Source organism: Thermobia domestica, chromosome 9 (genome assembly GCF_964235325.1).
Source record: "Thermobia domestica chromosome 9, izTheDome1.hap1.1, whole genome shotgun sequence".
Taxonomy (NCBI): domain Eukaryota; kingdom Metazoa; phylum Arthropoda; class Insecta; order Zygentoma; family Lepismatidae; genus Thermobia; species Thermobia domestica.
In genome coordinates, this window is record NC_137462.1 from 37,834,641 (window position 1) to 37,862,344 (window position 27,704).

The 27,704-nt window shown below is 32.0% G+C and overlaps 2 protein-coding genes across 18 annotated transcripts in view; both read right to left on the reverse strand.

Moving 5' to 3' along the window:
• LOC145694577 (uncharacterized) overlaps positions 1-27,704 on the reverse strand; it is a 554,274-nt gene that overhangs the window by 236,976 nt on the left and 289,594 nt on the right. For 15 of the 17 annotated variants that reach the window (XM_081770921.1, XM_081770922.1, XM_081770935.1 and 12 more), the window contains 10 exons: positions 24,841-27,600; positions 24,150-24,371; positions 19,261-19,443; positions 14,136-14,336; positions 9,219-9,389; positions 7,610-7,729; positions 5,760-6,137; positions 4,566-5,009; positions 3,266-3,583; positions 511-819 (listed from right to left, as the gene is read on the reverse strand). In XM_081770921.1, the coding sequence (XP_081627047.1) occupies positions 511-819; positions 3,266-3,583; positions 4,566-5,009; positions 5,760-6,137; positions 7,610-7,729; positions 9,219-9,389; positions 14,136-14,336; positions 19,261-19,443; positions 24,150-24,371; positions 24,841-27,600 (5,106 nt within the window). The remainder of the gene's footprint in view (positions 1-510; positions 820-3,265; positions 3,584-4,565; positions 5,010-5,759; positions 6,138-7,609; positions 7,730-9,218; positions 9,390-14,135; positions 14,337-19,260; positions 19,444-24,149; positions 24,372-24,840; positions 27,601-27,704) is intronic. The other 2 variants (XM_081770928.1, XM_081770930.1) reach the window with 2 other exon arrangements.
• Positions 14,818-19,177, reverse strand: LOC145694283 (uncharacterized). Its single transcript, XM_081770371.1, has 4 exons — positions 19,174-19,177; positions 18,038-18,586; positions 16,963-17,154; positions 14,818-14,828 (listed from the first exon to the last, which is right to left on the reverse strand). Exons 1-4 carry the CDS (start codon positions 19,175-19,177, stop codon positions 14,818-14,820), a joined length of 756 nt encoding a protein of 251 aa, XP_081626497.1.

Below are 27,704 nucleotides of genomic sequence, written 5' to 3' on the forward strand. Positions count from 1 at the left end.
ATCAATCTCTAATACTAGTGACCCTATATAGATAGATAGATAGATAGATAAACAGATAGATAGATATAGATGTATATAACATATGGTCTTGAAATGAATGTTTATAAATTATTATTTGTTTGCATAATAGTTTGAATTAGTAATTAAATTTGTATTTGTACTCATAACTCTTTTCTGAACAACTTGTGCAAGATTTTAATCTGTTCGTAAAAGGAAAGAATGTTCCGTGTGCTCAGCTGTCTACTAAGTGATTACCAACTGGACATAATAAATTACAAGTAGTAACAACTAATATTTGCATTCCCAATTAATTATTTTAAAATATTCAACCATCAGCAACAGCATCATGTCAAGAAATAAATGCTTTTCATTTATTATTAAAATTTCGAAATATGCAATAGAGATTTGAATCGGTAAATTACTAGGACAATGTTTAGCAGAAGGGTTCCAGCTATTTTTTCTAAAAAAATGTTACAATGAATAGAAATCAAATATTTGTAGACGCATTACCTGGTGGAATGGAACAATGCTGGAAAGGATCTCCTACGTATCCAGATGGACAACTACAAACTGGAGTGTGGCTAACAACTACGCATATAGCGTTCACTCCACAGGATCCTGGGCAAGGATCTGAGCACCGCTGACTAATACAAGCTCTATCAAAAGTACAATCAGAATCCACGAGACATTCTGGTCGACAACCATATCCAGAGCATGATTCACACACAGCATTGCTTCCATATTGATGACATTCTTCATTGGGACCACAAGGAGACGGTGTACATGCTTGCGAAACATTTGCTTGTGGTGGTGTATATGCTATGTAAAAGAAACAGAATTAATTATGATATGTTTAAATAATAATGAAAGTGTGCTATTGAACTGCACTAGAACTTGGTTATATTAGATAACAACATTATTATGCATGCCAATACAATTAATACTGCTGAGCTATAGCTTTTGGTATTAAGATCTACTTCATTAGTTCTCAGCACTATATATAACATTTCATTCTTAAACTCAATAACTACATTAACATTTTTTAAACATATTAACTCAAAATATTATTTGAAAAAGGAGCACTATAATTTAATTATTTAGACAGTTTAGTGTAATTTCATCAGAGGAAATCAACTTTTTTAAATGTGTCCGTACAATTATCCAGAAAAGTTGTAACACGCCTAGTCGTTTCTTGATTTTTTTAAATTGTAAATTATACTCTTCTCCAAATATTCTGTGCGAGAAAGCATACAAAAATTTTAAAATATTTTAGTTATCAGATTTCAACATTTTTTTTTATTAAACAATACATTTACATCATGTAATGTATTGTAGCTCTTAAGTTACTGTTACGTTAGCAGAAATTAACGCAACTTCATGTTTGTTCGTTGTGTATAAATATTTTTAAGCAGTGGTAACACAGCAGGAATAGTTCTATGATTTAACTACAATCAAAAATATGCATAGGAAAATTACATTGCAGAATAAAGAAGTATTTCTTCACAGAACTTAAAAAAAAAATGTTATTTAAACTTGGCATAGGATTTTTTCTATATAATTTGATAATTTGGAGTTGGCTCTTCGCTTGGATAAGATTTCGCCACTTCATTCAGTATGTTTAAAAATAGAAATAATTGAGTAAATAACTTTATCCCTTTTCTTCATATTTAACAAAATATAAATATTCTTATACATAACAATGACAGTGAGAATGTAGCATGAAATTGTGTAAAAATGTAATGATATGGTATAATCTTAATAACAAAGTTATATTGCCTGAGCTGCGTATTATTGCCATCCTTATAACGGTATCAACATTTAGTACCCCATAGAACATTTTATTTAGCCTTCGTATATACAACTAACATTCTTAGAATTGGACTGTTACCAGACAGAATTCTTGGGAGTACATCTAGGAGCTTCAAACGACTATACATATAGTTGAAAGAACAACAAGATATCTCAACTGAGCATACATGTATCTGTTACGAGAGTTCGTATAAGGAATAAAAGAAAACGAAGTCTTAATTCGTTTAACTTCGTCGGCTATATCATAGCTTTTTATTATGTCTATTGAATAGTTGCTGTTCATCAAAGGAGCAAAAACGGGAATTTCCCGATGTTAATGTCGTTAATTAGTGAATATAATTAAATAGTAATAACATTGTGATGCACAGTGATAAGTGTTGAATCTCTCACACTGTTGTCTTTTATCTCTATTTGGAGAAAATGGAGAGCGATGCACTATCCTCCCCTCCCCCCTGCCATCCGTGGTTGATAAAAAAACAATTAGTTGATGGCCAAGAGGCAGCTGGACAAAAAGGAAGGAAACCATAAAGAAGAAATAAAGCGCAATAGTTAAGTGCCCAGCCTTTTTTGTATTTTCCACAATTTACAGAATTGTTTTAAATTGTTTTTCTACCGTTATGACGCCAAAACATAGCAATCAAGAAATGTGCGTTCATGATGATACTGCTTTAGCTGATAAATCTGGTACTCAGGATGGGATAGTAACAATACAGTGATCTCTCAGTGTCGCAGTATAGTGAGAAACGTGCAACTGTTTAATTCTTCAGAATTTGTGGAGTCAAATCGAGAATTTGTTAAATAACTTTCATCGGTCGTTCGCGATACGCGTTAATTTCCTTCATAGGGCATATATAAAAATTACAATAGTAATGATAAATCAATAGTAGGGTTGTGTATTCTTTGAGCTAGTGATTCAAATCTTAGTACTTATTGTACAGGTAAAATGTAGTGCTAGTTTAATTTTTTTTAAAACTGTTATTTATTCTTTTCTTAAATAAATTCTTTTCTTTTCTCAAATACTCCCAATCTAAAATAACTGATATTTTAAGTAAATAATTCCGTTTACATGTGAATATTTTAGTAACATAATTTTTACCACAGCGCAATTATTTTTCTCTCGTTGTTACAATTTCTTAAACAAAGGTAGAAGAACCATATTCCATTGCCACCGTACATGTTGCTAAGCAACGAAATTCAATGTGGTTCGTCTAGACGAATCTTTGGATTAGTCACTTCTTCCCCTTATTTTTCCTCCCACAGGACTTATTGTTCCGTTTCTGGCCACTTGCCGTTAATCAATGCCAAGAATCAAACTCTCGACTTCTTTCGACTTCTTATATAATTGGCTATGTGACGGAATTAAACCAATAAAAAAAAAAAAAAAACGAAACGTAAAATAATTATTTTATATTAATATTACAGTTAGTCTTTTACTAAGTGAATAAAAGTAACTTACGTCTTGGTATACACTGAATAAAGGCATCTCCCACATAATCTTCAGGGCAAGCACAAACTGCGAGATGGTTTCTGACTTGGCAGTTAGCTCGAAGCCCACAAGTGCCAATGCAAGGATCCTGGCAACGTTGCTGTATGCAAGCCTTGTCCTGAGGGCATTCAGAGTTGGTAACACATTCTGGATAGCATCCAATTTGAGGATCTCCTTTGTAATCACCAATGCAGGTACACACTGCACGTCCATCGATAACTTGGCATCTTGCGTTAGGACCACAAGGATTTGGATAACATGGGTTTGGTTCTGGTTTCGGAGTTATATCTGTAAAGTAAAGAATGATATTGGAGCAAGTTACATTGATTGTGTAACTAAGGAAAGAGATACTAGGATTTAATTAGAAATTAACATGAAGAATACAAATAGGTACTTTAAAATAGTATTTTCATTCTGTATCGGTGCAAATCATCATAGGTGTTATATATTACTCTAATTTTCAGCATATCTTTAACATTCTAAACATTAATGAAAAAATTCACCAAGGTACTAAATATATATTAAAAACACTTAATAATTAAAATGTTTTACTATATATCTAGTGCTTTGGTCAGTTTACTTTTATGAATACTGTTGAATATTTCCAAAGCTATAGTGAAGAATATACATGGTAGTACCGACCTTACAAACTTTCCGTTTAGGAACTTTTTCACTTTCTAATATTCGAAATTATTCTAGTTCCATCTTAAGGATACTGCGTTGTCTAATCAGATTTTGCCTGAAGATGAAGAACTGTTCCGAAATTTAGAAAGTGTAACAATATTGATAAACGGAAAGCTTGTGATATCTGTACTAAATATGATATCTGTGATGATCTTCTTAATGCGAATTGTACTCAAAAATACAATTGTACTCGAATTATGCACAAAATTTTGGAAGTATTACATATTTTTAAAATTAAATGCAGGGTTAAAAAAGATACACAGTTTAGATTTGCTTTAACATTAACAGTTGGTTGTGTTTTATCGCAAAATTTACTTTAGAAGATTCTAACTAAGATTAGATAGAGAGATAACCAGACAATTCTTAAGTGCAGAATCTTCAAAATAGATGTTTAAAAATAACAACACATTTCCTATACTTCAAGATCATTTCAAAAGAAAAATCGCTGTTTTCTAATAGCTTCTAAGGTACTTGTATATCTGTAGGATCTTTTAATAAATAACCAAGTATATCAGAAAAAAACTTTATATTTCTATATGGGTGACGTATGCAATCTAAACCAATCGGTACATTGCCAAGTACATACCTCGTATTGGATAGCAGCGGACGAGAGGATTTCCCGTAAGCCCGTGGTTGCAAGTACACACTGGATGATGTTTCTCTACGCGGCATGTTGCTCCAACACCACAAGACCCTGGACATGGATCTTTACAATGCAAACCAATGCACGCTTTGTCTGATGAACATTCGTCATCAACTGTACATTCTGGTCCGCAGCCTTTCGGACTTGTTGGATCTCCAGAGTATCCTGATTGGCAGGAACACACAGGATGTCCTTGGTTACTGACAGTACACTTTGTGTTTGGTCCACATGGGTTTGGAGAACAAGGACTAATAGGTATTGCATGACAGACATCATATGGGTCTCCTGTGTAACCACTTCTACAATAGCATTGTTCTTGGTTATTTGTCACGTAACAATCGGCGTTCTTGCCACAAGGACCAGGTTGACAAAGGACCTTCACAGGTTCTGAAAAAGAAAATGATAATGTTTTAATCCCATTTTAGACAACCACAAACATAAAATTATATTTCAATATATTAGAAATATTAATATAAATAAATCAATTAGATAAATATATATACTTAGCTAAGTACCTACTACATTTTAAAAAATAATTAAACAATTAAGTCAAAGGAGATTTTGTTTTACCGTTATAACTCTATTGATGGTAACTATTGTTGTTTTCGTAAAAATAAAAATATACACATCCTCAGGTTTCTTAAGACTTAGTATTAGAAACGATAAGTTCAAACTCCAGAGATTGTGACTTCAGTTAAAAGTTAAATAACAATCCTCAAGCAAACTGATAACAATGTACTTTTCAAATATTAAAAAAAGAGAAAGAAAAAAAATATTTTCATTTTGATTTGAATTTGGCATTCCTTCTAGTACCGAGGATATATGACACATGGACTTACAACTTAACGTGGGGTCTGAAATATATGAGCTTCCACCAGAAGTCGAACCCGGATCTTCCGTGTGAATTATGCCTCACATTATCTAGCCATAAAGCAACTCAATATATTTTTGTTTAAATTTAATACCATCTAGATTTCTTCAATTCGAATTCAATTCTTTTAAGAATACTAAAATTTCGAATGCCAATCATATCTTCCATAGTAATATGTATAGTCATATGCAACTTTTTTTCATAATAATACACAACTTTTACTTTTTTTCAAAAAAGCAACTAAATTAAATAATAAAAGAACATACCTGCACAGCTTCTATAAGGATTGCCTATAGTAGGTTCTGGACAATAACAAGATGGATTTCTATTGGGATCACAAAGAGCTCCAAAGCCACAAGGGTTAGGCTCGCATGGATTTCGTTGCTCCACACAACCTCGGATCGTATTAGGACTTTCCAAATAGCCTCGTAAACATGTACATTTGGCGAAACCGTTGATTACAGTGCACTGCGTGTTTGGACCACATGGAGAAGGATCGCAGGGATTTTGAGGTAGTTTGCAGGGCTCTTGAGGTGGTCTTCCTTCATACTCTGGTAAACAGAAGCAGCGAGGAGAGCCATTAACCAAGCGACAGCCTGAGTTAGGCCCACACGGATTAGGCTGACAGGGATCCCCTTCCGGAACTGGAAATGAAAATAATAAATTGTGTATACATTTGATAGATTACACTACTAAAATAGATTACTTTAAAAAATATATATATAAATATTTTTTTCATATTGTTTAACAAAGTGACTTAATTTACAAACAAAGTAGTATTAAAATTTGGGATGTCTCTGACATATTTCATACCTTTTTTTCTAAAGCAAATAAGTTTAAACAAATCAGTAATAAAGTAACTAACAAAAAAAGTGTAAAGTCTAATTTTCTACAAAATATTTAAACTACCTGTTTGAGAATTTTTAGTAAGGATAATGCTCAGTGAGATTATTATATTTAAAGAGTAAAAATTATCTCAACAAATGGACAAAGATAGATTACAATTTAGAAGATTAAAAGAATATCTATATATCTAATTTCTCGATAATAAAGTATTTTTTTGAGTCATATTTATTGACAAAAGTTAAAGAAGGGACAGTAAACACTGCATTAACTCAAAGCTATTATTATTTTGGTTAATAAGAAGATTTACTCAAAGAAATGACGTTATAAAAACAAACAAAGAAAGTTCTAATATTGGATGAGTTTATATGTACATATAAAAATTGTGATGTGATAATGGATTGAAAGATACTAAGCTTGTACACAACTGTGAACTACACAAAGAAGAATCCTGTTTATTATTATTATTTAACAATTTGCAGGAAGAGGAGACCAAGGATAGAATATCTAGATGCAGTTACGAAGAACAGGCTTTATCAAAGTATAAAACAGCTCTCCCAAGCGAAAGAAAAGTTTTAAAATTTCCATGTTGTCCACCAACCTACGGTTGAGGTGAAGAAGAAGAAGAAGAACAATTTGCTTTAAATCATCCAATCGATTGGTGAAACGTTATGAAATGAAATGCAATGAAATTTCCAGTTTAACGTCCCATGATTACGTACCAAGGCTAAAAGAGATGATGAATGAATAATGGAATGAAAAAGTGGAAGGAAACGAGAGAACGTTCCCAAAGAAAGCCATGTATACAGTGTTTGCCATCACAAAGTCCACTTGGATCGAGTTGAGCGTTCTACTACGGAGTACACATGAACGTTGCTTCTAATAGTATTTATTGTGTTATCCTGGAAGACACCATAGTTTAGTAGTAAGAGCGTTGGACTCACGTCCGCGTGGTCCCGGATTCGATTCTCGGCCGGTACTTCCCAATTTTCGGCGTTGTGAGGCAAATTGGGGAGTCACGTGAATAAAAGACGTGACGGTCACTAGGTCTAGAAAGCTCCTGCAGCGCGCTGATCACATATTCGTCACTAGGCTGGACATAATTCAGTCAGTCGCTAACAGATGGCGTTGGAGTGGCTCAGGCCCCAAAAAGGGCTGTTACGCCAAGCGCAGTAGTATTTACAGATTATTTATCTTGGATATTGTTTTTTAAAATTAAATGTATTCTCTGATATTTCTCTTAGCAATTGAAATACATTGTAATAATACTTACTGCAATTTCTAAATGGATTTCCTGTTAATCCTTTCGGGCAATAACAAATAGGATGTCCATTATCAACTTCACATAATGCATTAGTGCCACATGGATTAGGATCACATGGATTGATCGGTTCTGTGTAAAGTAAATAATACTAGTATTAAGAAAAATGCATATACAACAGGTAATATATGAGAAACAACTAAACACACTGTGTAATGCAAATTATCTGCTTACATTCCCATTCCAGAGTAAAATCAGGATAACTTTTTTTAAAGATAAAAACCAGATTGGAGTTTTTTTTTTTTTATTTTTGATCATTTACTTTTATAAGGATTATATAGAACTAAGGAAAAGGTATAAATAGCATGAATTACTTTTTTTTTGGTTGGCTACTGAAATTCGTTTTATGGACAGCGTAAGCTTCACATTAAAACATTATTCGTATTGAATGAGCGTGAAAAGATAGAAATTATGACAATATAGAAAAAAGAAAGTTTTCGTTTTTAGTGATTATTTAATATTATAGTACATTTCGAGATCACCAATGAATCTCTTTTTCAACCTATCAACTAACAACACAACTCACAATAACTAACAATAATATAACTCAGAACATTATCAATTATCAAATTCATAAGATCATTGAATTATCAATTATATTCTGCGTACTATTATGTGCTAGCTATTGTGAGTTTATGTTCCTACTGAAGTTGAAAAAGAGCTCCATTGATATGCTCGAGACGTGACATAATTGGCGCGATTTTTCCATACCAAAACATTAGTTTCTTAATAAATATAGCTAATTTCAGGATTTTTGCTGTAGCAATTAAGTAATCTACAGACTCGTTTGCGACTATGTACTTCACTTGTTGCGTTCGTCTCACACAAAGTAATGTGTTGTGCTTAATATTGTCTTCTGAAATGACAGGTATGTTACATTTTCAAATGCGAATAAAAAAATCACTTTGGTGAATTCCCAAGAAAGAACTACGAATGAAATATTACAAGAATATAGTAATTGCATTGCTATTGCAATTGAGATATTGTTAGAATAATATTGCTTATTTCTTGTAGGTAATTTGCTAGTCGTTTTCTTTATTATTATTTTTCATAGTCCTGCCTCATAGTTGTAGAAACATCAAATTACACTACAAGAGCATTAATTACATATATGAAAACAATTATTGTACATTTATCCGCATATTCATTTATCACGATAATTTCTTTCGTAAACTCTATATATAGCACACAATATTTGTCTCATAATATCACTCGCCAATCAATAAGGTATAAATTAGAGCAGAAAAATACCAGTTTGTTACATATATTTTGGCATCAAAACTTGAAGTTTTAAAATTGTTGATAAAAGAATATATATTTTGTTTGATTGAAAATAACTTTTCTTATATATATTCTAAAATTTTGCTTATATATTTTAAAAGAATTACATTTCCTTTCATTCATATATTATTTTGTGATACTTTTAATCAGTTGAATAATATATATATATTTGTAATGGAATAATATTTTTCTATTTCTATATTACTTACGTTACTAATATAATTATTAAGATACTTATAAGAAACTATGAAACTATGAAACTATGATAAATCATTCGTACCTTGGCAGCTAATTTCGGGATTTCCGCTGTAGCCCTTAAGACATCTACACAATCCTCTGTGATTGTGGACTTCACATATAGCATTCGCTCCACATCTGCACGGATTTTCACATTTCCCATTAAAGCAAGCCTTATCACTTGGACATTCATCATCGCTTCGGCATCCAATTACTATATAAGAAAAAATTACTTAATATTTGAATACAATGAACTACAGAGTTAAATTTTCAGCAAAGATACGTTTCAGAGTATGTTTTGTTCGTTATTGTATGTTGTTGGTTGATTACTGAAGTAAATTTAGTGATATTCTTTGGGATATTTATATGATATTTATATGTAGTCAGGAGCAAATTATACATGTCATCACTTTGATTTTTTTAGCTAAAATATTTATTTGAGATAAACGTATGACAAATTTTATATGTAAGTGCGTAAATCTGCATTTCGTTGGCAAAGTAATTATTGTGAGAAGAGTTTACATTCAACTTTATAAATGCCTGCTGGAGAATAACTTTCATATACTAGTGTAAAATCGAGTGACGTCTAACACAGTAAATAAACTGTCTAATCTTTCCTATTCTGTTTACTAATAGCTTTAATAATTGAAATCAATAATATACTCTTAAAATTCTAAATTTCTAATATTTACTGTTTAGAAAACATTATAACAGTAATTTCCTGAAAATAATAGGTTGCTTTCTTTTAAAATTTATAAACCTTGTAATACTAGATTAATTATTTAATTCACCCTAGAGTCTAATTGCACTTTCAATAGTTCTAAATAAACTACTTTGCTGCTAAATTTCTGTTTTCCTATATTCTTATTAAAAACAAGTTAAAAAATATGTTTTAACTGTATTATACTTGTCCAAATATAATACTTACCATATCGTGTTCACTATTTTGCATTATTTAGAATGAAAGCATAAAGTAAAAGAAAGGAACGATGTTCAAATATTAAAAAAAAAAAAAAACAATAATATATTAAATTTATAGAAGATGAATGATACAATAAATTAAATTTTCATCCTATTATTGAAGTATAACATTAATACTTACTCTTTACATAATATTCGATTTTTGTACGAGCATGTACTTACTTGCTTTTGCACAAATATACGAATTTAATTTTATAATTATGACCTATATTAAGAAACCTAAGCTTGTCATAAAGTTACTGATATCGATGTGTTATACAAATAAAATAGTCTGTAAGTCAAACGTCAAAGTCAAAATGAAGTCTTACATTCAGTACATGACATATATGGGTCTCCAGTCAAGTGATCGGGACATATGCATGTCGGAATGTGAAATTCCACTCTACAAATGGCTTCCCTTGCACATGGATTCTGTACGATGCAAGGATCCATACAATGACCATTAATACATGATGTCTTGTCATAACAGTCCAAGTCACTATCACATTGCATGTCGTGTAAGAATACTAAAAATGCGTAACAAAATATCTGTTAATCTCAAGTATGAATAAACAAATTATGGATACTTTTATTTTACATTATACATACTTAGAAATGAACATTTTGTGTGCAAATAACAAACTTAATTCAAATATTGTAATATTGACTGTTAGTTTGGAATTATTAGTTTCTATTCAAGAATAATTGAACAAAAAGTTTTAAGTTATTTTCTTTCCAGAAATTTGACCATATAATTGTTTAAAGTATTCGTGAAATTTTGAAATAAAGATATTTAACTATTATTCTTATTGATAGTGATATCTAGTTATTTTAAGATAAACATACTAATCTAGTAGCAATATTTAACTTTGTATTTTATTGTGTGACATATTCAATAAAATAGTTTTCTCCACAAACAATATAAAAATGTTATTATATTGTAAATAAAGGGGACAACTGATTTTTCTTTCCCTTTATCATCTATAAGTGCAAACTTCACAAAAATTCAGAGTAAAAAAATATAAAGCTGGATCAGGAGTCGAATCCGGACCTCCGGCTTATTATGTTTGTGCATTAACCACTATTTCTGAACAGCAGTTTCAAGGGTGAGAGGACGTGACTGTTTGGAAAACGAACTTGATAGCATCATGGTAAGCGCATAAGCATGGAAAGCCAGAAACCCAGGTTCGATTCTTGGTCTACTTTGATGCTTCCAGTCTAAATTTCAATGTAAAATTAGTTTGAATATGTTGAAAATAAATTTCGAATGAGCGGATAAAATGGTTATAATAATATATGTATTTAGAAGTTATTTGAAATTCTACTGGAAACCAACAAAGAAATAATGCCGTGCCCAAGCAAAAGTTCAGAATAAGAAGCTCCTACTCAGCTTACCCAAAAATTGACAAGCTATCATGGAACAAAGATCCATTTTAATTCATTTTAAGTTTCTTACTTGAAGGCTATTTTATTCTAAGTACAGTTTTGACAAATATTTTTTTAAGGAATAATAATAATCCCATACCAACTTTTTCTAGTGTCAGGTTTATAACATATTTAGGTACGTATAATATTTCTGCATTTCCTAGTTAATCTTGTGCAAAGAGATACATCTCAGAGGTGAAACGCTACATAAGCTAAATACAAATTAAATACATTGTGAAAACTTGTAACTGGGTTAAGAATCCAATCTAGGTCTCTAACATGTGACAGATTCCGATTCTGCTCTGATATTTAATATATTTGAATTCCATTGGATTTGCACCAGTATATGATACGGTGTAAAAAAATCAGTTTATGCTTAGATTATGTATGTAGATTTTTTAAACTGTGAATTCAATAATCATTTATATGTTATTTTAAAATTGATCTATTTTCTATCATCTAAAACAATATAAGAAAAATTAAAGCTTCAGTCAGATAATGAAGAATAATGATAAAAAGATAAGTCAATCGTCAATGCCTTATGTGCCTTATCAAAGTACTTAGCTGAAACTTCAAATCTGAAAATATTCTCATGCGTATTAAAACACTAATAAAAACAATGAGTGTCTTTTTTCGAACAAAACAAAATTTTCACTGTCACAATGACTGCAAAATTAAGAAACTAATTTTGTTTTATATATACATATTTAACGAATATTGAATAATAATACACATTTACTGTATAGCTCTTAACATTATAATATATATTACTAACAAAGAACAAAACAAATTATGATATTTCATAAACAAAGACCACTTTAGATCACAATATTTTAAAACACAAGAGAGATGAGTTCTAAAAGTTTGATTTCTCAGTTTTAGAAACAAATAAAAAAAAATAATAATTAAGTAGCAATAAAAGTCTTAAGCATACCACAGAAAGAGTCACTGTCTTTCTCTATATTCAATTGCATTACTTATTTTAATTGCGTGTACTTTCATTATTTGTACCTTGTAATTACTATTATCTTGTTCAAAATTCTTTCATTATTTATTGCAGCCTGTAAATATACATTCATATTGAGTCCTGATGAACTGGGAAAGTTAATATGGTGTTCAATTTATGTTATAGAACACGTGTACTTTGATAAGGCCTTGAAAATAGATAAGTCTGCAAGTCTCACGTCTTACTGGGTGTGCAATGTTCTCCAGTCGTCCCTGGTGGACAGAAGCATTCAATGGTATGATTTTCTACCACACATAGTCTACCAGTAGGGCATACGTCTGGTACATCGCAAGGATTAATACATAATTCATCTTGGCAGATCATATTGGAAAAACAATCAAAGTCACCTGTACAAATTGCTGTAAATATTAAAACAAGTATAGAAACAATATGATTAATACTTATCTGCATTTAATTTACGTCAAATATATTCAATGAAACTCTGTTTCGGTTACTAAGTTTAATAGATAATTTATTTAATTAGTCTGTTTTGTATTATTTGCTATGTAATGAACATTTATTGCAAGAAGGAAATCATCAACTTTTTCAGTAATTAAACACTTAAAGTAACCTATGAGTATGTAAAACCAGGACTGGATTTAAGGGGGATGCACCGGTGCACGTGCATCCTGCTAAGTTGTAAATATGCAATATCTAAAATGAGATGCTAGCAGTGAAAATAGCAACAGTTTCATCAAAATTATGTACGATACAAGTATATATCATATTACAAGTACCCATGATTAAAGAAGTTCCTGATCTAAAGCAGCAATAATGCAACTGCTGCTGATTATATGCTAAAAATTATTCAGATAAACAGCTGCCGTGACTCAGTTGGTTAAGCGTTGGCTTTGCATTCGGAAAGTCGTGGGTTCGATTCCCGAGACCAGACACTAAGTATTCCCAGTTCAATTCTCATTCATACCACAGATGCCTAAAGGCGTTAAAAATAAAATTTAATTCAAATGTACTAGTAGCTAATGGTGCACCCCATATCAGGAAATTCTGGATCCGGCTCTGAGTGAAACTATAAACAAAAACAATTAGAAAGGAAAAAAGTCTATATGACATTGTCGTATATATATTTAAATTCTTTGTTAAGACTTCCAAGATCTAAAGAAATTTTAATATGCATAAAACTCAGAGTTTGAAATGCATTTATTTAAGAAATAATATTCAAAATTTGGAACAAATGAAACAAATTTTGAGAAAAGAAAATCAAGGTGAAATTACGAAATATTGTTGTATGTATATAGGAAGTAGTTGCCGATAAACTATTACTCGGTGACCTACAATATAAGCCACTGATCTTATCATCTCTTTAAATGGGACACGTTAAAATGGGATCCAAACCACTATTAGGGTTTGTATCTGAGGCAAAAATTTCATCGGGAACTGGAAACGCCCAATGACAGCTAAAAACGAACTTTAGGAAATAGAAGTTATTGAGAACTTATAGATAATTGATTATCTTTCATTCTTACTCAGTTATTAATAATCCATTTTAGTATTCTTAAGATAGAGAACTTCTAATATTTTTCATTAATAAGAGGAAGTACAACTCCTTACCTCGTGTACACTCAACATATGGATTCCCCACGTATCCTTCGATGCATCGACATTCAACTTCATGGTTAACAGGTACACACACAGCATTTGTGCCACACGAATCTTCAAAACATGGATTGATGCAAAGTCGGTTTAGCCTATCACACGCCTTATTGGGTGGACAATCTTCGTTGTACTGACACACTGGTTTGTAGGACTCCACTAGTTATAAAATAAATGCATTGTAAAGTTTTGTTATAAATTGTAAAACACAATGGATATTTTGAAATGTTGAGAGTCAGAGTAAGCATCTTCCAAAGTTGAGTTAATATATTTTTCTTACTATGCTTGACACATTAACGCCTGATAAAATTATAAGTGCATTGTATTCCTTATGTAAAGGTAGATTTTTGTGATAAATCTTTTCGTTCTTATACAAGTGGTACATATTTCTTATACAAAGCAGAGTCCTTCTGTGACTCTCAACATTTCATTTTATTTACCAAAGGCAAGCTATAAGGTATGATGTACAGAAATAGTCAAGTCTTCTTTAAAAGTCAGGATAAGGACCTTGAAGTAGTCATATCTTCTCTACGAGTCAGAATAAGGAACTTGAACTAGTCAAATCTTCTCTAAGAGTCAGGATAAGGAACTTGAACTAGTCAAATCTTCTCTAAGAGTCAGAATAAGGAACTTGAACTAGTCAACTATTCTCTACGAAACAAGATTAAAAATAAACTTGAATTAATCAAGTGTTCTCTAAGACTCAGACCGATGAAACGACAAAAATTGTTATGAAACGATTAAAATTAAGTTCAAATATTGCATTTGTTGTTGTAAACTAAATGTCTCTCACATTCTTCCCATAACAATAACTTGTCCCGTCTATCCTATAGATGTTTCGAACTTATTAGCCGCAAAATTGGTAATCCGGAAATATTGGGAAATAGAAAGATGGAATGAGAGCAGAATTTTAAAAATATAGATAATAAGTATGCAGGCTGTATTGTCTTGCGGTAGAATGATATAATTGCAAGATGTTCTGTCTACGGGATGAAACTTCGCAGAAGCATCTTTGGGATTTTGAAGATATAAACTCTGTAAGTTTTAGAAGAAAATAGTTAAAAATGAAAACTGCTTTCTTTAAGAATGGAAACGAATCATTATGGTTCATATGGTACCATCATACAACCAAAATTATTGTTATAAAACATAATATTGATTTTGTAACAAAATAAATAAAAATTCCTGTTTCCTAGATCGTAAATAAACACATATAATATTACACAATGACTTTCATTTTTCAATTAAATGTGTAAGTAGTTTTAACTTATTTATGAATTAATTCAGAGTGGAAAATATGTTTATGAACGATATGGTCTCAGCGCAGATCTCATGAGTGAAAAATGGACTGATCAGGAAACAGAGTCAGTAGCTTAGTGATTAGCATACCGATATGGTAAAATAAGCCAGGGATCCAAATTTGATTCTCAGTTCAGTCGTGGATTTTTCACTCCTAGAATTTCTTCGACTTCTGGTGTATAGAATATGCGGTGCGAGTTAAAATAAATATTTTTTTTTCAGCAGCATACTATATACTACCCATCACGAATCAATTTATGTTTACTAACACATGTTGAAAATATTTTATTTACTAATTTTATAGAAACATTTCATACTAAATGCGAAAATTTAAAAAAATCCAAAGAATATAGTAAAGATATTATGGAAAATATGAATTGTAATACAGTAGTATAAGCATACCTAATTATTATATAAAACAGAAGAATAAATTGAACTGATGCGAGACTATCTTAACATTGAAAAATGTAAGTTCCTTATTAACTAATATGTGTATCAGTCAATCGTCATCTTAATGTATCTTAAGTCTGTAGTCACTAGAAAAAATTGAAAGTAGTAGTTTGTTATTTTATTATAAAGGACATCGAATATCTTTGCATATAGGAGAAATCTTTTACTGTCATAACTTAATGAGAAAATGTTAGATAACAATATAATTGTTGTCGCTATGTTGAATTCTTTTTGATTACACAACTTATAGATCAAATCCTAGAGACATATTTTGTTAATACTTGTACATATTACAAATATAGACTACTCCTGAATATTTATTTATTTATTTATACACGTTTTTGGGCATTACCGGCATGTACGTCTTTTAGCCCGTCACATATAAATGATGACGTCCTTCGGGAAGCACACTATCCGGGGAAGGGAAAAAGACAGAAACAATGGGAAAGGAAGAAAGTTACTTGGACTTGAATGTTACACACCATCCCGCCATTTGCCTGGTGTGAATGAGGAAAATCCAGGAAAAATTCTCACCCAGGATTGCTCGCCTTAAAAAGTTGTTACATTTTTCCGACCGAGAATCGAACCTGGCACTGCTCACACAAAATGCTAGAGTGTTAGTGATTATGCTATGGGGCACACTCTTCCCTGAAATAGTGACAAGTGCACGTATTTTGGTGCACGAGATCCCGGGAAAGCGTCGGAGGTACGACTGTGATTGAGATCCTACCTTAAACTTTAAATCTCAGTACATATATATAGTGGTTCAATTCCCGGCCAATGCTTCCCAATTTTAGAGGTCCACCCAGCGTTGTAAGGTACACTAGGAAGTCACGTGAAAACAAGACATGACGGCCACTGGATCTAGCCGGTCGCTAGCGGATGGCGCTGGAGCAGACTTAGGCTCACAAAATGAGCTGTTATACCATGTGGTTTCGTTTCAATAAGACAAAATTTGATTGATTTGTCCTAATGCAAAGATCTTTGGTGTCGTATTAAATCATCAGCAGGTATAAATAAATATATTTCGTTTTACCTTGTCTGCAATAGTCTTTAGGGTCTCCTTCGTATCCGTCAGGGCACATGCAAACTGGTTTGTGCTGAAGTACAGTGCAAGTGGCTTTCAGTCCGCATGGAGGTGGTACAGAGTAACAGGGATCCTTACATTTTCCAGCAACACATGCTTCGTTTAGACTACATTCATCATCGGATTCGCATGCAACTACAGCTACATTACGTAAAAGCAATTTATGAATCAGAAACTACAAGTACTATCTATAATGTGAAGGTTAGATGTAATAATTTGTTTTCTTCTTTCAATGTAGTTTAGGTAATATGTGTCAAGAAGATGTTGATAAATTAATGAAATTAAAGTATTTCAGTCATGTAAAATTAAAACTCTAATTACTAAAATATTTAAATGAATTCATACTTTTATATTTTTATATATTTTTTGTTTGGCTGCACATAAATTTCCCAATTTGTTATGGAACAAAGGAAACTTATTCTAAGTAACTGAAATGACTATGCCACATTTTCTTTTTATGATCAAACAAATTTCAGACAATCTAAGAAAAGAACGAAATTTTTCATGCGTTTTACAAAATATAAAGGTTTCTAAATCTTTTTAGACTATTTTTAGTTATAAAATGGCATTTATTTATTATGACCAAGAAAAAAAACAAATATATCTATATAAATGATATAGTCCCGAGTAAGTAACAGAAAGATTTCGAGTTTTGAGACAACGATTTTGTCGCCTTTTCTGTTCCTAAGAGTTTCCACCCCTTATCTGTTCTAGTTAAGAAATATATTAATAAATCTTTCAAAAATAATAATTAATGTTAGATTTACAAGAAAGCTGACATTAATTGATAACAATTTTAATTTAAGCTTTCATAAATAAACTGTTTATATTATAAATACTTTTTTCGTATTATTACGTAAATCAATAACATAAGACGTTTTCAAATTAGCTTAGCTCAATAATGATCTAAAAGGTAAGCTGGTTTTAATTTATGTCAGAAAAACTGAATTTTAACAAATTTTCATCACTGATAAGAATCTAGGTGATGTTAATAGTAGTTATTATATATGTGAGAGATTCTTACATTTGCATTTAATAAATGGGTCGCCTTTTGTTCCCGGTGGGCATGTGCACTTAATTTCTTCGTGAGTAATTTCACATAGAGCTCCATCACCACAATCTCTACATCCATTATGGCATTGGCCATTAATACACATTTGTCCTTGAACACAGTCATTATGCCACATACAAGTTGCTGTAACGCAACCAAACGTTGGTGTGCCAACAAAATGCAAACCGCATACACAAATTGGTCGATGGTTTTCTACTTTACAAATTGAGTGCTTGGGACATGGATTGGCTACTGTGCATGGGTTACTACATGATCTATCAATACAAGCTAATTCTGGTGAACAGTCATCATTATATTCGCAAAGCATTTGAGAGGTACAATGAGTGTAAGGATCCCCTACATATCCGTGCATGCATAAGCAAACATCAGTCTGGTTAACAGTAAAACAATGAGCGTTAATTGCACAGTCTAACGTCTTGTCCGTACAAGGTCTTACACAAACACCAGAGAAACACTCTTCGTCCATTAAACAGTCTGTAAATGTCACACAACTTCTGTCATCTAGAAAAAGAAATAATCATTTAAATTATAAATTGAATGTCAAAATATTCATGTATCTCTTTTCGAATAAAATATTAAAGATAAAATAATTAAAAGTTTTACTTACTTTTCACAACATAAGCAAATAAACCTTTAACTTCACTCATGAATGAAAGTAAATTTAAAAAAAAAAAAAAAAAAAAAAAAACTTCCTAAGCTATTAACAAATGGTATTACAGTAGAACTGCAAGAAGTTATTAGTTGAAAATTTTCCAACTAATTTAACACTATTTCATATTATTTAAATGTTATTCAAACTAATATCCATTATAAAATAATGACATATAAGTTTAGATAAATTCAAATCAAGATTTAACAGTCTTTTAACGAAATCAGGCTGAAAAAAAATAGAAAATAAAATAAAATATTCAACAATTGTAGAATTCGTTTCGGAACTTTCATTAAGAAATCGAGTTTGGAATTAGCTTCATTTCCATCTGCAATATTTCTATATATAAAAAAAGTAAGCAGTGATTGAAATGCATTTAGAATCAATATACTAAACAAACTGTACGTTTGATATAATACATTTTACATATCGAATATACCCATTGTAAAGGTTCATAAATTGTTTAGTGCAGTTGATTTTTTACTATAAGTTATGCTATAAAATTCAAAATAGTGTTATTTCTTACCTGGGACGCATCCTATGTATGCATTTCCGTGATATCCCTCTGCACAGCTACATTCAGACTTATGGTTGGTGTTAATGCACACTGCGTTATGAGCACAGGGATTATGCACGTCGCATGGTTTCTGGCATATCTGATCGATGCAAGCTTCTGTCACAGGGCATTCAGAGTTGCTTGTGCAACCCACTGAAGTGATACATAGAGAAAGTGTTCAAAGGATAGAAAGAACTACTATCTACATAAAAAAATATGTGACTCAAGAAGAATTTTCACAAAGTTCAAGAACAAGGTAAAGAGAAACTAAAATACAAGAACAACGTAACACAGATTCTACCAGTATATTTATACAGTAGGACCAGTGATAAGGTATCACTACCAACTACGATCTACTCTTTTACCTAAAAATAGATAATAAGATTAAATATTTATATATGTATATATACTAGTATCAACACCAAACTGTAGAGAAAAGTTCTGAGTAGTTTTCTTATATACAATTTGTAAAAGTTAAATGAAAGAATATTAACAAATTGAAAGAATTCTCTAGTCACATAGTTAATTTGTTCTGGATTTTTGAACTCAAGAATAAATTATAATACATATTAGAAGGGGCTGAATCAACCATTTTGAACACTGTTCCATTGCTACAGTACTTTTTAATATAGTTTTTTCTGAGTATTTAAATATGTGTAGAGTTCTCGTTTGTTTGATTGCATTATTCATTTGGCATTTAGATTTTTTTTTTAAATAAGTATATTTGCTGACTGTATTACGTACTTAATAATCGAAATGGCCCTTCTTGGAGGAAGTTCATAGAGCAAAAATGGTTATCTTTGTATTATATTCTCTTTGTATTCTATTCCATTTGTATTCTATTCTCTTTGTATTCTATTCTCTCAATCGTATATCTTTGTATTATTTAACTATCCTCAAAAATTACTTAACAAAAGAAAAAAAAAACTGTTGTAACGATAATCTGTATAAATATGTAAATGTTGTTATGGACAATGGTCTGGTACGGAAGATATCATTTTCTTTTATGAGCAGACCTGCATATTTATGTTGTTAAGTTTTGTGGCCAGACAGATTTCTATGCAGTTAAGATATCATCTAAAAAGATGTCATTGTGGATGTATGTATGTTCAATTTAAAGAAAGAAATATTGTAAAAATATAAGATAAATGTGAAAAAGTCTTCGGAGAATACACAAGTTTAAATTTATTTTATTTTGTGTGTTATCATTGAACATTCATTGAGTGAATTACATCTTAAGTAGTTCAATAATCATATATTCTGACGGACTTAGGGCAAATATGAAACTTACTATTGAAAAATTGTTGAAATTGGAATAAATGTTACACTGTAGAATGTAAGAAGAGCTACAAAACCTAACAACCTAACAACCTACAGATTTTCTCTTTAATTTTACTTTATACTATTTTGCTACATATGATTACGATATCTGTATTTCAAACAAAAGCTTCATATATTGTCTCTAGTTCGTAACTTCCAACTATATCACGGATTGATTTAATATAATTAGAAATCTTAAAGAAGTTCTCATTTTTCATTATTAACCTATTTATTTATCATAGTTAATCTACACAAAGTTTCATCGAGTGTAGTGTAGCATGTGCACTTTTTACGCACACAATGACAAGACACATATTTTCTCTTGAAACGCTCCCGATTGTATTCGGAATTGTAAATTACGTATTTAAAATGAAGCAAAAGACGATTCGTATGTCCAAAAATGACAGAATATTGGTAAATTATTTTAGGAGAGGAAACTATTACAGATGAGTTCCGAAGATGCTAGCTGAAAAATTTCCAATGCATATTTGTACAACATTTAACAAAACGAAACAAAATATTATTAACTTTTCATTACGTAAACTTTATTTTTAATGCTCGTCAAGTATATTAAATTTAAAGATACGGATTGAAGTCAGCGCTTGAAGTAATGATGTAACCTTCTAAGGTATATTATATACTTATCGCTTTCAAGTTATGTTAAAGATGCCTTTTAAATTTCCTTTATTTGAATTGACTTTTAATGTACAGTCTTTTAAACCTCCATACCCGACTTTAAAATTCAAGTAAAGGAATATTATATAATTAATTTGCATTTATGACTCTTTGAGTAATCGTTTTCAAATTACACTGAAGGTGCCTTTTAATTTTCTTTATTTGAATTTACTTTTAATGTTGTCTTTTAAAGCTTCACATCCGAATTTAAAATTCAAGTAAAGGAATAAAATATAATCAATTTGCGTGTGTGAATCATTGAGTATACTCTAGTTTTATTCTAGTTGCTAAAAGCATGGAAAATATCAAGCCAATACTTGTCACAGTTGCTGTAAGATGTTGGATTGATTAATTAAAACTGAACATCCCCTTTCAGTACCGATGATACGTAACATGGTACTATTTCTCCAAGTGGGATCCGAAACGCGATTCGAATTTCTATCTAAGGACTTAGCTCTATCAAACAAATAAAAAATAAAAATGAAATCTTTAACTTCCCTTTAGAGTAATTAATGATTGTAAAAGTGAATGTTTATGAAAACAAAATTGGTGAAATGAGAATAGAGGAGGAAATGGAAGAATCCCGAAAAAACACATGAACCCGATGTTGTCCACCACAAACTCACGTGACCTGGAATCTAACTACTGTAGGTCTTGAGGTAGAGAATCGAATCCGGAATCACAACGAAGGGTTGAAAGTAATAATCATAAATACTTGTAATTATATAATCGTAATTTAATATATGAATCTTAATTGTAATTTTCAAATGCTGCACATTTTGATTATTTCAACACCAAATAAATTGCAAACACCTATTGTCCATTGCAGTTATTGTTTGCACATTTTCTACAGCTATCACAGCCAGATTTTTGCGTTTTTCCATCTTTTTTGGTGTATCTTTCAGTGATAATTTAGGATTGATATAGACATTTCTTGCAAAGAAATCTTATCTTTTCTTTATTATCTATTACTAGCGTCAACTACCCGCTTCGGTGGATTAAAATTTTAAAAAAATTAAAAATATGTTCCGTTAGTCAGTCACTTTTTAATATTACTAGCACTCTCTGATATCGGTCATTTTCGCTTCTCCATGTTGCATGGCTGCATTTGGATTTAAACGCCATCGAAAGTATCACTTTTCATCACAGTGACCACGAAAACTATGGATTCGGTACTAATATCGGTCATTTTTGACGATTTTTATATATCAGGCCTTTCCCATGTTGCGAGGTAGGGCACCAGAAGTGTTCAACTCAGCGGCCCCGAAAACTATAGATTCAACACTAATATTGGTCATCATTTATATATATATATATACCTAGGTATATTATTTCTTTCCCTTCCGAATTTGGGGGCTGAATTTGGATTTAAACAGCATTGAAAGTGTTACTGTTCATCTCAGCGACTCCGGAAACTATACATTCGACACTAATATCGGTCATTTGCGATCATTTTTAAATGTCTCTCCCCGTCCCCTCCCCGAAGTTGGATTGTCAAAGTGATATGACAAAAACCATCTCAGGCTCGAACCTCATCTTTGTAGAAAATTTGATCGAGATCAGTCGAGTGGTTTGAGAGTTATTCAGTTTAATTTTTGTTATCTCCCCCTCCTCCCCTTCCCATAAGTTCTACCATCAAATTTAATAGATAAAAATCATTCCAGGTTTGAACTTCATTATGTTGAAAATTGGATTGAGATCGGTCGGGTGGTTCAAGAGATTAAGAGTCACAAACATAGTCACTTTCAAATTTATAATCTAGGTTATTGATTTTTTAAAACACAAATGTTGGTGATTTCTTTTTTGTATTTACTTCACTCTTTGTATACAATAGTAGTTACCTATAGATAGAATTATTCATTTTTCTCGTATATTATCCCAAACTGTTTTCGCTTACGCAGAAACGAAAATTTACTTTTTATTAAAGATAAGAGAACAATGTTTTATCATCATTTTTGACAATTCCGTTTCCAAAGGTAACTTTCTGCAATATTCAAAATCCTTTTTACCAAACGTTATTCTTTTCGTACCAAGAAACGAAACAAAGTTTTTTTTTTTTTTTTTTAAATAATTACTTGGAATACGTTTCCATTTAAAATGAAATTAGGTATATATTTTAATATAATTAAATCATAAAATTTTATTAATAATGTTGAAATAATATACCGAATAAGTTTATTCTCAAGTGATGGGTTGATATTTTAATTTATTCCTGTGTTAACAAAACAATAATCCTCTTAAATTCTCTTAAAAGAATATTGCTTGCACACTAAATACGATAATGAACTTCTTGCTAATAATAAATTGATAATATTATGATAGTTGTATGATAGTGTGACAATGACAATGAGGTTTATGCGTAGCTATCGTATGAGAATATCTCTCGTAAGGAAAATAGATTATTGTATACTATGTGAAATGAATTAAGCAAAATTAAATGAAAAATACATGTATGTTATCAATCAATTAAAAAGTACGCAATAGCAAAATTTCCCAACAATCAACAATGGTTTCAGCATGAGTTGATGTGTGTTTAATGGTATGTTATTCATAATGGAATTTGGTTATGCAGATATGAACGATTTTTATTTTACGGACAGCTGTTACGAGTTAATTTACAGGTAAGTCATTATGGAAATTAGTTGTCAGTACTGCTCAGTTATTTGGCAGAATAAGGGGTAAAATCGCCATTTAATGTATTAAGAGTAGACGGTTGAGCTATTAATTGCCAATTTGTTAAATCTTCATGCTAGTAACACAAACACACACATATATATGTATATATATATATTGGTTGATTCATCCCTTTCCAAAGATAGAAGAACCAAGAAATAGGTTGATTAAATATTATATTAGTAGCTTACATGGTGTGGACAAGAAGCACTTGAGTGTTGGGTTCCCCTCGTAACCTGCTGGACAAGTGCAAATGGGCCTGTGTGCCTTTACGTGGCATTTTGCGGTGGGAGCACAGGCCTTTGCAAATTCACATGGATCTTGACAGAATGACATGAAACACGCTTCTGTTTCTAGACAATCGCTATCATAAACACAAGGACGATCGACTTTGGGAGAACCACCAGGTGGAGCTAGATAAAATATGGATTAATATTAGTGGATTACGAGTGTTACAAAAGAAGCATCAGTATTTTGTCTTTTGTTCATGATCGTAATTTAAGTAAAATGGTAAAATCTTGTAAGTAAAGTAATGAATTATTAAGATCACAAGTTTTGAAAAATTAGCTATTATAATATTAAATATATTACATGGCATTAACAAGATATTTTTAACTCAGTTATGTTCAGAATTATAGTTCAATTACTGTACAAGCAAATTAAAAGTCACTACTAGAAGTACACTATTAAATTTGTTTTCTTTAATGTGCAAATAAAACCACTACCAAAGACAGTGGCAGACAGAGAAGATAAGAATGAAGAATTTTAAATTTGTAATTTCAAAATGTATGTATTTATATCAATATACATATATATCTACGTATATCAAGTATTGATTATACTGTTTGTGAATATTAATATGTTCTGACGTGTTGCATGTACCTCTTATGCATTCCTCTTGTGGATCTCCTATGTAACCTGGTAGGCAAATGCAACGAGTGGTGTGATTTGAAACTGTGCAACTAGAATTTTGTGGACATGCGTCGCTCTCGATGCAAGGATCAACACATTGTCCTTGTCTACAGGCGAGGGAAGGGTCACAATCATCATCTACAGTGCAAATGGTTGTGGTTGATGTAATGGTCGTTGTTTCGAAAGATATGGTTGAAATTGTTGTGTCAGGAAGTTCTGTCAATATTCTAACGTCAATAGAAGTTTCTGATGATGATTTAGTAGTCGTTAGGCTTGTTTCAGTGCTCGTAATAGACTCAGTTATGGGTTCTGGGATTCTACTTTCGGCCGTTTCCGTAAATTGTTCTTTAATAGTTGTTTGTGAAGAGAGTGTACTCGCCTCAGTGGTTTCAGACTCAGTGTCGAATATTCTGGGAACCAGAGTAGTCAACGGTGTTGATTCCTGAATTTCCTTTCTTTGTGTAGTTACTTCGAAAGATGGTAATGAAATTGTTTCTTTGCTCTCTGTAAAGCTTTGGAACATTTCTGTTGTGTAACTTTCGGAAGATCCTAACCTTTCAGTTGTACTTTCAGAAGTTTCCTTACTAGGTGAGCTAGTGACAGTTGGATAAGTAGCTGGAATTTCTGTATATGTTTCAGAGGTTCTTTCAAATGAGGTAGGCTGTGTACTTGGGACTTCTGATGACTCCCTAAATAATTTTGTCGTGGGAACTTCTGGACGGTAGGAGGAAGTTTCTGGGGCCTCTGATGATGTTTCAGCCTCAACTGGTTCAACAGTGAATGTTTCAGGTTCTGTTCGACTTTCAATAGTTGGAATTTCGGTTGGAATTTTTGCTGAAGTTCGAACTGGTTCTTCAGAAGATTCAAAGAAAGTGGGATATGTACTTTCTTCGGATGTTGTAAAAAACTTTGGTGTGGTTTCAGTAATAGCTTTTGAAGTAGTTTCTGGAAATTCAGAAGAAATTTCTGCAGAAATAGATGAAGTAGTTTCGACATGAGTAGTGGAGGCTGGGCGTTCAGTCGAAGGTAATGAAAATTCTGTTTCAGTTTCCGCTACTACTGGTTCAGTGGGTTTTCTAGTTTCAAAGAAAGAAGATTGTGTGGTTGAATGTCTCTCAAGAGTAGTAGCAGAACTCGTTACTTCATGTGACACTTCACTTGGAGATGTAGTAGGTACTGGAGGGAAAGTAACTTCACTCTGTTGTGTCGTGGGAGTTTCTGCATGTACTTTCGTTGCTGTTGAACTAGTAGTAATTTCAGTAATTCCTACCTTAGAAGTATATCCACCAAAATATGGGGTGGTGGTTTCACCCAAGAATCTTGTGTCAAGGGACTCTGTTGTGATAGATGATTTTTCTATATCGGATGTTTCAGACGAACTTTCTGAAATAGGAACTCTGGTTTCAAAAATACTTGTTTGTGCAGTTGAACTTTCAGTTGACTTCGCAGCGTACGTAGTTTCAGGTATAACAGTCACTTTCGGCGAACTTCGTGGTGTTTCCGTCGTTGATGATTCAGATGTTTCAGAAAATAATTTTGGTGTATGTACTTCAGGTTCTGTTACGGGGAGTTCAGAAGAAGAGGTTGGTGTTTCTTCGTGAATAATTGTTGTTGATGATGGTTCTTCCACAGGAGTAGATATTTTGAAAATTGACGGTATTTCTGTATATTTTGATGTTACTTCTTTAGGATAAGAAGTAGTAGTTTCTTGGGATTTGGTGGTAAATGAAGATTCCTCAGTTGATGGAGATGCCGATGAAGATTTAGCGAAATCAGGAACGGTTGTTTCCTCAAATATCCTAGTTTCAATATCTGTTGATGGAGTTGATGACATTTCCGAATGAGTAAAAGCTACAGTTTCTGGTGTTGTTTTGTACGAAATAGATTGAGTGAATGATTCTGTATATTCTTTGGGTGTGACCTGCCTGTGTTCTGTGGTAGGAAGTTGCACAGGAGTTGTAAGATAAGCAAATGGCTCCTCGGTAGTTTCAGCTTCAACAGCCTCCGTATAAAATTGTGGATATCGCGGAGTTGCAGGTGGAATGGTTTGCTCAGGATGCACTGGTGGAATGGTTTGTTCAGGATGCACCGGTGGAATGGTTTGTTCAGTGTGCACCGGTGGAATTTCTGTAGGTTGTTCGGAAGAACTCTTTTGTGTTATTGGTGAAGTTGAGAGGACTGTTTCTGAAGTAACAGATGGTTTACCACTTTCAGTGGCGTGACTGGAAGCTTCAGTTGAAGTTTCAGTAGCAGTTTTAATTTCTGTAAAAACGGGTTCCGTAGGTAGAGCTGTTAGAGGTGTTTTTGAGGAAGCAGGACTAACAATCGTAGTTTGTTCTGAAGACCGTTCGTACGGAGTAGTTTCATCAGTATCTATTCTAAAGCCTACAGATGGTGTTGTTGCTGTAGAGCTACTGTGTATAGTAGTTTCTGTGATTGGTTTATAAGGCAATGTTGTTTCTGTCAGTACTGTGGTTCTATGTGTAAGGTCTTCGTCAGTAACTTTGAAAGTGTGTTCTGTTGGCAAACCAACTTTTGTTGTAGTGAGTTCTTCTTGTTGTGGTGTCTGAGTCTTTGGGATATATGTTGTTTCAGAGTCCACAGATGGCTCATGAGTCGCTGGTGACTCTGTTTGTGTTTCATATGAAGGCGTGGTCTCAGCCCTGTAACCATGTGAAGGTGTCACTGTTGCCGCTTGAGACCCAATAGTTGTTCCTGGTGATTCTGTCGCTAGTAGTAAAGGAACAAAGAAATAAAATGTAAATGACAGTTCAGTTGAATACTAGGCAGTGTAAGAAGAAAACAACGTTACAACAGAAGAAAACTATTAACTA

What these genes read in the sequence shown, in the direction of transcription:
- LOC145694283 (XM_081770371.1), bottom strand. An exon ending in CCCATTTATTAAATGCAAAT is followed by an intron (nt 17,155 to 18,037) that starts GTAAGAATCTCT and finishes TACGTAATGTAG; the next exon opens with CTGTAGTTGCATGCGAATCC.